Source organism: Aotus nancymaae, unplaced genomic scaffold (genome assembly GCF_030222135.1).
Source record: "Aotus nancymaae isolate 86718 unplaced genomic scaffold, 86718_ANA_hifiasm-v0.15.2.pri h1tg000058l, whole genome shotgun sequence".
Lineage (NCBI taxonomy): Eukaryota > Metazoa > Chordata > Mammalia > Primates > Aotidae > Aotus > Aotus nancymaae.
The window spans coordinates 15,324,468-15,336,914 of record NW_026988472.1 but is presented as its reverse complement, the minus strand read 5'-3'; the positions used below and the strand labels follow the sequence as shown (position 1 = coordinate 15,336,914).

General features: G+C 44.2%; 1 protein-coding gene across 1 annotated transcript in view; it reads left to right on the top strand.

The window, feature by feature from the left end:
- The window catches only part of MAOA (monoamine oxidase A), a 75,312-nt gene that overhangs the window by 45,101 nt on the left and 17,764 nt on the right, over nt 1-12,447 (top strand). Inside the window, exons 4-6 of the mRNA XM_012448161.3 lie at nt 2,010-2,114; nt 2,855-2,946; nt 11,344-11,485. Coding sequence (XP_012303584.2) covers nt 2,010-2,114; nt 2,855-2,946; nt 11,344-11,485 — 339 coding nt within the window. The remainder of the gene's footprint in view (nt 1-2,009; nt 2,115-2,854; nt 2,947-11,343; nt 11,486-12,447) is intronic.

The following is a 12,447-nucleotide window of genomic DNA, read 5'->3' as shown; positions in this document are numbered from 1 at the left end:
TCATCTTCTACCCCTGGAGCTTCTTAGTCTCTATTTTTACTCCTTAGAAACAGAAAAAGTACATGTGGAAGATTTGTAAGTTTCACATTTTAAAGTTAAAGTTGAGAGGTTTAAAAATGCCTCTAGAAGAAACCTATCTCCACATTCCATCAACTATATAGGAGGCAAGAAAGCATCTTTTATGAGCAAAGGCTTTGGAAGCAGGACATTTCTGTTCTATGATGTACTAACTACTTCCACTGGGCTTTAGTTTCCTCATTGATAAAATGGAAATATCAACAGTGCTTGCCTTCACAGGGTTGGAGTAAGCATTGCATGAGATAATGCATATGAAGGGCTTCAGCCAGTGCAGGCATGGAGAAGGATCTCAATAAATGTTAGTGATGATGGTGGTGATGATGATAAAGGATTTGGAGTCTCAAAATGTTATATTGTAGCATTACAATGTAACATTTTCAGATAAGAAACCAGATCACATAGTCTGCCAAGGTTATTTGAATTTGCTATGTGGAAGGGAAAATTACTTCTCTGTCACTTAATAGCTGCCATATATTCTTACTCAGGAGGTGTGCATACACATGCTTGCTATGTCTTGTGTCCTTGCCCTGATGGTCAAGAGTTTTGTTTTAGCCCTTTTAAAAATCTAACACAGCTCTCAATATTGTGCAGTGCATGCAGTAGCCTTTCTACAAGTGATTTCTTTAATTAAAAAAATCAAATTATCATGCAAATTATACTGTTAGAAAAGATTTTGACCTTATGAAGATTTACAAGACATTTATTTTTAAAGTAAAAGAAATTAAATTGGCAAATAAGGTCTTATAAACTACCCATTTCTGGTCTATTTCCTAAGGATTCACCTCTACTCACCCTCGCTTTTCTTAGCACTTTGGCTGTTACACAATGAAATGAAGTTAATGGTTTCTAATAATGAATGAGCCATCTTCATGTTAGAGGTCTTGGTACCAAGTAATAGAATCCAACTCAGGCTAACAAGAGGGAATTTGCTGAAAGTAAATGAGAGGAGCCACAGAACTGATGTGAGGCTGGAGAACCACACTTGAGAATGAGCAGAGAGCATGAGAGCTCTGGCAAGTTAGGGGCAGGAACCATAGCCATGGTCTTTGTAGCAGGAAGCATCTGTTCAGCACTTGACCATGGGGAAAGAAAACCCATAGGTGACCCACTCCATCATCAGAGTCCTCTGAGAGGGTGACCGGCCTAGCTCAGGTAACAGGCTCTACAGCCAGGCTATCCCAGGAGCTGGGGGTAGGGGTGTGGAGAGAGAGAAAAAAAATCTAACCTATCATTTTCTGTAATGGGAGCTGGTAGCTGGGACCATCCTCACTACACAGCTATACAAAGAGGAAGAAGAGAGGCAATTTTCCAGAAAGAAACCAGGATACTACCCGAAAAGGGGAATGGATGCTTAGGAGCCCATGGTGGCAAGTGCCTGATATTCTACACTGCTAATAATCTGATTCTTTATGTCAGGCATAGTCTGTAATCTAGCCTGTCTTTATTAAGCCTTTGTAGACCTGAAAACAGAGTATGAGATATTCCATTTTGCTATTCCTGTCCTATATGTGGTCTAAAGACAGTCCTCCATGTCGTCATCCTGCTCTCGTCTAAGTGGGAACAGCTTTCTCAAGTGATTAGATGGGAATTCAGGAGTTGAGAATATCGTAGCACCAGCATTAGACACTAGGATGTGCTACCTTTATTTATGTATAATTTCCAAATAAATAGAAACACATTTAAAGCTATTATTTCCTGTAAATTAAAACCAGCCAACACAGCACCAGGGAGATTTTGCACATCTTATTAAATTGGGTCCTGTATAGGTATAATGTATTCAGTTCCCACCAAAGGGAATGTTTCTGGCACAGTAGAGGGTCTGGTTACTTTGAAAGTCTTAGGTTGGTTGCTTTGTTGTTGTTGTTTTAGAATACCATTCAAATTTAAGGTGTTGCCCTTTTGGATTGATTCTGTTTGCTTTTATGTTCTAGGGGAAAACATATCCATTTCGGGGGGCCTTTCCACCAGTATGGAACCCTATTGCATATTTGGATTATAACAACTTGTGGCGAACTATGGATAACATGGGAAAGGAGGTAAAATGTGTGTTCAGTTTGCACATGACCCGTTACTGAAATAACAATGGCAACTGTTTAATATCCTTCCATGGTGCAAGAAACATTGCTCCATACACCAATGCATATCATTTCCAATGTACCCAAACTCTGCAAAGTTGGTAGTATTTCCACTTGACAAATGGGAAAAATGAGTGCCCAAAGATTATTTAATTTACCCAAGACCTCATAGCAAGGGAACCAGCATACCAACCTACTCTCTTATACAAATGCCTGTATGCCTTCAGTTTTATGCTACTGAGCATTTATATGACATATTTTTGCCAAGTATCTCTACTTATAGTTGTCTGTCTGCCTGTAATGCCATTTTAGATAGTAAAGGAGAGAAGGATTTGCCGCCCCAAAGCTTTTTTACTTAGTCTTAGGCTCTGTAATATCAATATCTCAAACTTGAATTTGGGACATAAAATGGGTATTAGCTTTCAATAATAATGATGATGATAATCATCATCATGATAATAATATAAATTTGTGCATAGACATATATAATACTATCATTATTATTATTGTTTTGGCAATGGCATTAGGACAGAATCCAAAGAACCCTACCCCACTCCCTGTCTCTATATAGAATTCCATACCAATCACACATTTCAACACAGAGACCAAGAGACCCATTTTCGGAGGTTCTCATGAGGGCCTTCCTAAGAGGAGGCAGCAGTTACTATCACACCTGAGTGGGGGACTTCCTTTCTCTTCAGATTCCAGCTGAGGCTCCCTGGGAGGCCCCACATGCTAACGAATGGGACAAAATGACTATGAAAGAGCTCATTGATAAAATCTGCTGGACAGCGTAAGTAGATTTGACCATACAAAATTTCCTTTTTATCTTCCCTTCTTGTCTTTTATATCCTGCCTTGAACTGCAGTGCTTTTCTTAACAACTTACAGAAAAAAAGTTAAGAGGTAACGTAGTAATCTTTCAGTCAGTAGCAATATTGAGGGCACTTTAGCACTTCAAAGTAGGTTAGAACAGAAAATGAATCTAAAAATTAAGAAAAGTAGGTGAATGAAGTAGAACTTCTTTTAATGAAAGTGTTGTATGATCAATAAAATCAATAATTGTGTTTTCATATTATGGAAAGTTTGCCTACAAAAGCAGTTTGAAAAGATAGTACATTTACACCATGGAATACTATGCAGCCATAAAAAAGAATGAAATCATATCATTTTCAGGGACATAGATGAAGCTGGAAGCCATCATCCTCAGCAAACTAACACAGGAACAGAAAACCAAACACCGCATGTTCTCATTCATAAGTGGGAGCTGAACACAGACACAGGGAGGGGAACAACACACACTGACACCTGTCAGGGGGTTAGGGGAGGGAGAGTATCACGATATGTAGCTAATGCATGTAGGGGTTAATACCTAGGTGATGGGTTGACGGGTGCAGCAAACCACCATGGCACACATTTACCTATATAATAAACCTGCACATGTACCCTGGAACTTAAAATAAAATAAAAAGATAATCTCATATAGATGTAGAATACTAGGAAATGAGAGGAAAGCTAGTCTGTACTGGTAAAAAATATGTTATATAATCTTTTCAATTAGACCATGTGTTATTAGTTTATGTGGGGCCTACTATGTGAAGGCACCATACCAGGCACTGAGGAATGGGGGGTGAACTTCTTAGGAATAGCCCCTACCCTCATGGAGTTTATGTTCTTCTAGCAAGCACTGACCTTGAACACAATTACGTAAGAACTAGGAGGTTTCCTGTAATAGGGAGAACCTTACATAGTCTGAGGGTAAAGGAAGCATTCTTTGATGAAGCAATCTTTAATCTGAAACTAAGTGCATCAACTAAGAATGAGCCACAGGGGCAGGGGGCAGTGAACAATATAGGGTAATGGTATCTTCCAGGAATGACACACAGGGACAGGAGAGAGAAAGGAAGAGTGGATGAAGTTGGGTGGATAGTATCTGCCAGGAATAAGCCATGGGGCAAGAGAGAGACAGAAAGGGTGGATGGTGTGGTGGAAATGGTAGCTTCCAGGGATAACCCATAGGGTTGAGAGTAGTGGGGCATATGGTACGATCTAAGAATGACACACAGTGTCAAAGGGAGGTAGGGAAGGTTGGACAGTGTTAGTGGGAGGAGGGAATGATATCTTACAAAAATTACCCACCAGGGCAAGAAGGGAAAAATGGATAATGGAGAAAGATGGATGGTGTTTTAGGAATGACCCACAAAATCAAGGGAGATGGGGACTGGAAGGGTGGATGGCATTGGGGAATTTTATTGTCGGGGAATGAGCCACAGGGATTAGGGGGAGATAGGGAGGACTGATGGGGAAGGAAAATAGTATCTTCCAGGTATGATCCACAGGTTCAGAGGTGAGACAAGTATATTGGATGGTGTTTGCCATGAATGAGCTACTAGGATAGTAGGGGAGACAAAAAGGTTGATGGTGTGGTGTGATGGTATCTTTTATGAATGATCCAAAGGGGTAAAGGGAAGACAGGAAAGGTATATGTTGCAGGGATATCATCCACCAACAACCTGGAGATGTAGTGGGGAGACGGAGGTATAGTTGGTATTACCAGGTTATGTTTTCCAGAAATGAGCAAAAAGGACAAGGGTGAGATAGGAAGAGTGAGTGATGTGGCTTGGTTGCATCTTCCAGGAATGCCCCCACAGTGTTAGGGAGTGGGGAACAAGGATGGATCCCTGTGGGGTTATGGTATCTTCCAGGATTGGCCTACAGGATCAAGGGGAAACAGTCAACATTAGATAGTGCCTGTGTGTGGTGGGGAGGTGGGGTTGGGGGGAGAATGAAATTTTCCAGCTATTTCTCTCTCTCCCTGGGGAGAGAAAGGGAAGGTTGGTTTGTGTGGATAGAGATGGTATCTTCTACCCAAAAGGTCAAAGGGGAAGCCAGAAGGGTAGATATCTTAGGGGAAGGGGAATTTTCCAGCAGTGACCCAGAGGGTTGATGAGGAGACAGGAAACATAGATGGTGAGGCAGGGTGATGTATTCCAGAAATGATCCACAGGGAAGGGGCAGATACAAAGGTGTATGGGGTGAGGGAGATGGTCTCTTCCAGGCATGACCCACAAGAATAGAGGGGACACAGGTAGTGTAGATCATTTGGCAAAATGGAATTTTCCAGGAATGGTCCACAGGGCAGAGGATACATAGGAAGGTTTGATGGTGTGGCAGGATGGTATCTTCCAGGAATAAACAATATAGGCATTAATAAGGGGGAGAAAGGTAGGGTGGATGGTGAGATGTCATGGTTTCTTCCAATAATGACTCATAGCATGGTATAGGGATGACCCAGAGGCAGAGGGCAGAGAGAGGAAGCATGACTGGGGTGGCAGGATATACCTTCCAGGAATGGTCCACATGAGCTAGGGGATACAAGGAAAGTGGGCTTGTTTGCAGGCATGGTTCTTCCTGGAGTGACCCAAAGGGTCAGGGGTGAGACAGGAAGGGTGGATATTTGGGGAGGGAGGATAACTTCCATCAATGACCCAGAGAGGTGGGAGGAGACAGGAAGTGTGGAAGGTGACCATGATGGTATTTCCAGGGATGACCTTCAAGAATTGGGAGAGACAACTAGGATAGATGATTTAGTGGGGTGGTATCTTCCAGGAATGAACCAAAGGGGCAGAAGAAAACATGGTAGATTGTATTTATAGAGATGGACTCTTCCAGGAATGAGCCACCCTGGTGGTGTTAGGGGGGAACACGGAAGGGGTAGGGATGGTATCTTCCAGGATGACCCACAAGGCCAAGGGGGAGATAGGTCAGGGTGTATAATGTGTTTCTGAGGGGAGGGGATGTTACTTTTTAGGAATGTGACACAGACGCTCTGGGGACTCAGAGAAGGGTAGATGTTTGGTGGAGGAGGTGGTATCATCCCAAAATGACCCAGAGGGTTTAGAAAGGTGTACCAGGATGGTATCTTCCAGGAATGAGCCACAGGGCGATGGGGGTGACATGAGGGTAAAGGTTGTGGAGGGGATTATCTTTCAGTAATGACTCAAAGGAGTCGGGGGAGATAGGAAATAAAGATAGTGAGGCAGGATGGTATTTTATAAGAATGGTCTTCGGGATGTGTGGGGTTAACTAAACAGGAAAGATGGACCGTGTAGGAGGATGTTATCTTCCAGGAATGAGCCACAGAAGTAGGAGTGAGACAGGTAGGTAGATGGTTTCATGGAATGGTATTTTATAGGAATGAGCCACAGGGCAGGGGGTAGATATAAAGGGTGGATGGTATGGAGGAAATGGTATCTTCCAGTAATGAACTACAAGACTGAGGAAGGAGGGGAATGATGGATGAGCTAGGTGGATGGGATCTGCCAGGATGGCCCATAGGGCCAAGACAAGGCAGAGTGGATAATGTAAGGGGTGTTAGTATCTTCCAGGAATATGACACAGGCAATGCAGGGAGTCAGGAAAGGGTAAATGTTTTGGTGAGGGAGTAGTATCCCCAAATGACCCAGAGTGGTAGAGGGGAGATGTGATAGTTGAATGGCAGGATGGTATCTTCCAGGAATGAGCCACAGTGGCAGTGGTGGGGGTGGGAGACAGTAAGGGTGTATGTGGATGGTATCTTCCAGGAATGATCCACAGGAGTCAGGGAAATAAGTTTAGGCAGATGGTATCTTCCAGGAATGTGCCAAAAAGGTAGTGGTGGGGGGAGACAGGAAGGGTGGATGCTGGGGATGACATCATACAGGAATAAACCAAAGGGGTTAGTAGGGAGTTAGGAATCATGAATGGTGTGGCAGGATATATTTTCAAGGAATGACACATATGGGCTAAGGGGACACAGGGAATGTTGGCCTCACGGGACATCGTATCTTCCTGGAGCAATTCAAAAGGTTGGGGTGAGATAATAAGGGTGGATGTTGTGGGGAGTAAATTCCAGTAATGACACAGAAGGGTAGGGGAGACAGGAAGTGGGGAAGGTGAGGCAGGATGATATTTTCCAGGTGTGACCTACAAGGTTGGGAGAGTAAGATGAGTGATGGTAGGGGAAATGGTATCTTCCAGGATAACTCCCAGTGGGAAATAGGGCAGGGTGGATAGTGTTGAGGGGGCTATCTGTTTCAGGAATGTGACTAAGTCTCTGGGGGGAAACAGGGAAGGGTAGATGTTTTGTGAGGGAATGATACCAAAATTACCCAAAGGAATAGTGGGGAAATAGGATGGTTGCATGGTGTGTCAGGATGGTATCTTCCAGAAATGAGCCACACTGGCAGTGGTGGAAAGAGATAAGAAAGGTGGATGTTGACTGGGATGATATCATTCAAGAATGACTCAGAGGAAGAGGGGAGAGACATGAAGCCTGACTGGTGTGGTAGGACATATCTTGTGGGAATGAGCCACAGGTGTGGGAGAAGACAAGGTAGATGATTTGATGGAATGAAATCTTCCAGGAATGACCCACAGGGTCATGGGGGAAAACTGAAGGGTAGACGTTGTGGATGGAGGTAACTTACAGCAATGACCCAGAGGGATGGGGGAGACAGGATGGTGTGGCAGGATGATATCTTCCAGGATTGAACCACACTGGTGGGATCGTGGGGGGCATGGTATCTTCCAGGAATGACCCACTGGGGTCGGAAGAAGACTGGTAGGGTAGATGGTTTGACTGAATGTTATTTTACAGGAATGATCCACAGGGCAGAAGGTAGATAGGAAGGATGGATACAGTAGAAGAGATGGTATGTTCCAGCAATGAACTACAGAATTCGGGGAGGGGGGAATGATGGATGAGATAGGGAGATGGAATCTTCCAGGATAACCCACAGAGCCAAGGAGGAGACAAGGCAGACTGGATAATATAAGGAATATAAGGGGGTATACAGTATCTTTCAGGGTGTGACACAGGCACTGCAGGGAGGCAGGGAAAGGTAGACGTTTTAGGAAGAAGGTGGTATCATCCCCAAATAACCAAGAGGATAACAAGGAAATAGAATGGTTAGATGGTGTGGCAGGATGGCATCTTCCAGGAATGAGCCAAAATGACAGTGGTGGGGGTGGCAGAAGGTATGGGTGGATGTATCTTCCAAGAATGATTCACAGAGGCAGGAGAGATGGGTACATTGGGTTTAGAGAGATGGTATCTTCCAGGAATGAGACACTCAGGTAGTGGTGGGGGAAAACAGGAAGGGCAGAAGTATGGGGGGATGATATCATCATTGAATGAGCCAGAGTATTAGTGTTGGAGGGAGGGTCACATCAGGAATGTGACAAAGGCTCTTCGGGGAAACAGGGAAGCCTAGAAGATGGGAAGGGTGTGGTATCATCCTGAAATGATCAGAGGGGTAGTGAGGAGATAGGACGGTTGCATGGTGTGACAGGATGGTATCTTCCAGGAATGAGCAACACTGTGGGTGGCGGGGGAGACCATCAGGGGGATGTTGGCTGGCATGGTATCATTGTGAAATGACCCAGAGGGACAGGACAGGGAGATGAAGCATGATTGGTGTGGCAGGGTATATTTTCCAGGAATAAGTCACAGGGACAGTAGGGAGACGTGAAAAGTGGATGGTGAGGTGGAATGGTACTGCCCAGGAATGGTCCACAGGAGCCAGGGGATGCAGAGAACATTGGCTTGTTGGCAGGAATGGTTTTTCCTGGAGTGACCCAAAGAATTGGGAGTGGTGGGGGAGATAACTTCCATCCATGACCCAGAGGAGTGGGAGGAGACAGGAAGTGTGGAAGGTGACCATGATGGTATCTTCCAGGAATGACCCAAAGGGGCAGAGGGATACAGGGTGGATTGTGTTTTGAGAGATGGTGTCTTCCAGAAATAAGCCACCCTGGTGGTGCTTGAGGGGAAACACAGGAAGAGGTATGTGGAGGTGGCATGTTCCTAGATAAGCCGAAGGAGTAGACAAGGCAAGGTAGAAGTGTTGTAGGGGGTGTGATAGTATCTTTCAGGAATGTGGTATAAGTCACTGTGGGTAAACAGGGAAGGGGAGATGTGGTGATATCATCTCAAAATGACCCAGAGGGGTAGGGAGAAAATAGGAAGGTTGCATGGTGTAACAGGATGGTATCTTCCAGGAATGAGCCATACTTGCAGTAGTGGGGGTGGAGACAGGATGGAAGGTGGATGTTGCTAGTATCTTCCTAGAGTGACCCACAGAGGCAGTAGGTAACAGTACATTGGATTTAAGAGGTGGTATCTTCCAGCAATCTGCCACAAGGGTGGTTAGAGTTCTGGGGGATACAGGAAGTGTGGATGGTGTGGCAGGGATGGCATCTTCCAGGAATGAACCACACTGGTGGTGCTTTGGGGGGACACAGGACTGGGGATGATATCTAATAGAATGACAAGGAGGAGTGGATAGTTTTGTGTAGGGGTATAGTATCTTTCAGGAAAGTGACACAAGCACTGTGGGGAGACAGGGAAGGGTAGATGCCTTAGGGAGGGAGTGGTATCATCCAGATATGACTCAGGAGTAGGGGGGAAATAGGCTGGATGGTGTGGCAATATGGTATCTTCTAGGAATGAACCACACAGGTGGTGACTAGGGGAGGCAGGAAAGGTGGGTGGTGTGGGAAGATGGTGTCTTCTAGGAATGACCCACAGGAGAAGTGGGAGACAGCATGGATTGGCTTTGGAGAGAACCACAGGTATGGTGGTTGGTGAGAAAAAAAGAGTAGGTGGTGTGGAAGGATGGTATCTTCCAGGAACGACCCACAAGGATATGGGGAGACAGGGGTTTAGAGAGACAGTATCTTCTAGGAATGAACCACACGGGTAGTGGTAGGGAGAGACAGGAAGGATGGATGTTGTGGGAGGGTGGTATTCAGGAATGACATAGCAGGGACTGGGGGAGACAGGAATACGGGAATGCTGTAGCAAGATACATCTTCCAGGAATGAGCCACAAGGGCTTGAGGAGAGACATTATGATTGGATGGTGTTGGTATATGGTATATTCCAGTAGTTAGCTATAGGTTTAGAGGGGAGACAGCAAGAGTAGATGGTGTGGAGGGGATGGTATCTTCCAGTAATGGCCCACAGGTGCAAGAGGGAGATTGGGGAGATTGGACAGTGTTGGGGGAATTATATCTTTCGTGAATGTGACACAAGCTCTGGAAGAGATAGTGAAGGTTGAATTTGTTGGGGGGGCAGCGTAGAGAGGTAATGATATCCTAAAATCACCTGTAGTATTAGGGTGGTGATAGGAAGATTGAGTGGTGTAGGCAGATGATATCTACTAGGCATGACTCTCAGAGTCAGTGGGAACATGAGAAGATAGAAAATGTTTTTGCAGGGGTATTGTCTTCTAGGAATGAGACACAACTGCTGAGGGGAGATAGGGAAAGGTGTATGTTTTGGGGGCAATGGTACCATCCAGAAATGAACCAGAGGAATAGCAGGTAAACAGGAAGAGTCAATGGTGTATGGCAGGATGCTGCCTTCCAGAAATTACCCACAGGTATGCAAAGAGACAAGAAAGGTTGGATGATGTGTGGAGAATGGTATCTTTCAAGAATAACCCAAAGTTCGCAGGGGAGTGGGGAGATAGGGACGGGTGGATGATATACAGCGATGGAATCATCTAGGCAGAGGGGACAGGGAGGAGCTTTTGTGAAGGCCTTGAAGTGAGAAGCATGTTGGCATGTTTGAGCAACTGATTGGACAGTGTAGCTGGACCATAGTGATGACAAGAGCAAGCGGTATAAGAGGAGTTTGGAGGACCGGTCTAGAGGCTGATAGTGCAGATCTGTCGGCCACATTCAAGATTTGTCCTTTCTCCATTGAAGGTCATTGAATGGTTTTAAGCAGAGGGTTTTTTGAGTTTGGCACTTTTAAAAGACCTCATTGGATATAGTGTGGAGGATACAAGAGGTGATATAGGATGACCAAGTAGGAGCCACCTGGACATATTGGTAGCCTGGACCAGGGCTACGGCAATGAAGATGGAGAGGGGAGGATGGGTGTTGAAACAAGCATATTGACCCTTAGAGAGAACCTGGATTAGCATATTTGGAGCGAACTCATAATTTCTTAATAGCAGGAGAAAACTTTAGTCTCCTCAAGAGTTATAAAATGCATTCCTTCAGAAATTGAATCTTTGAGGGGTTTTTTTCCAATTGCAATAGAAATACTTTCTGAACACACCAAATAGTGTTTTAAAAACATGACATTCTCTGATTCCTGTACATCTTGACACCTGACTTCTACTTTTGTTCTGTGAACAGGACTGCTAGGCGTTTTGCTTATCTTTTTGTGAATATCAATGTGACCTCTGAGCCTCACGAAGTGTCAGTTCTATGGTTTTTATGGTATGTGAAGCAGTGCGGGGGCACCACTCGGATATTCTCTGTCACCAATGGCGGCCAGGTATGGTGTGTGTGTCTGTTCTGAAACAAGCACTTCATCTGGGATTTTGCTTTCTCACAGGGCAGCGTCTTTAATAATTGCTGCAGTATTTTGGAACACGAATAATTAGCAGTGTGAAATGATCTCAAAATCTTTTCTGGAAAAAAAGAACCAGTTTCTCATTTCCTTTTGTCATTCCTAAAAAGGAGCTCTCAGATAAAGAATGTTTCATTTTGAATTAGTTTTTGGGAATTAAGTTCCCTCCTTTTGATGGCAGGTAAAATTAGGCTACTTATGTAGTAGAAGCTAAATTCCTAATATTAAGTAATTTCCAAAAAATTCTAGAAATTGTGCAGTTATTATACTTAAAGTCATCTCTGTTCCAGACATAAGGCTTCTGTCCCATCTGTTTATCTGAGTTATTCTTTTATGTTAACTGTTACAGAATGGAAGTGACTGTTCTTCCTTCTAATTCACACAAGTGATTATGGCCTCTCTTGCAATAGGAAATTCTGCATTTTGGATTCTTCATTTTTGCTGCCCACTCGCTTTTGCCCAGTTTCCATATCATTTCCTGTATTAATAAATGAACTCATTTGGCTCATTGGCTGGACACATGGCAAACCAGTGGCGAAGCCAGAATCCTAATTCCCCAGATTCTGAGATTGTCTGTTTCAACCATTTATGTTATCCAAAGAGAATGGGTATCTCTGTTCTAGAAATGTTATACTTGGATGGTATGAGGTTTAATTAGTAGCAATTTGCTTCTAACTTAGGTTCTCTGAGTTCCAGAATTCTGAGTGCACAGTACAAGGTGGAGTCTTTCTCTGCCAAGTGAATTATTCCTCTCCTGAGGAGATCACTGGAAATCCCTAAGTTCTTCTGGCACCAGAGTTATTGCCCATTTGACCCTTAGCTTTGGCGAATGCAGGACAGTTGCATTTTTTTAGTGTCTTTACTTACAGGCAGAAATGCTAACTTAC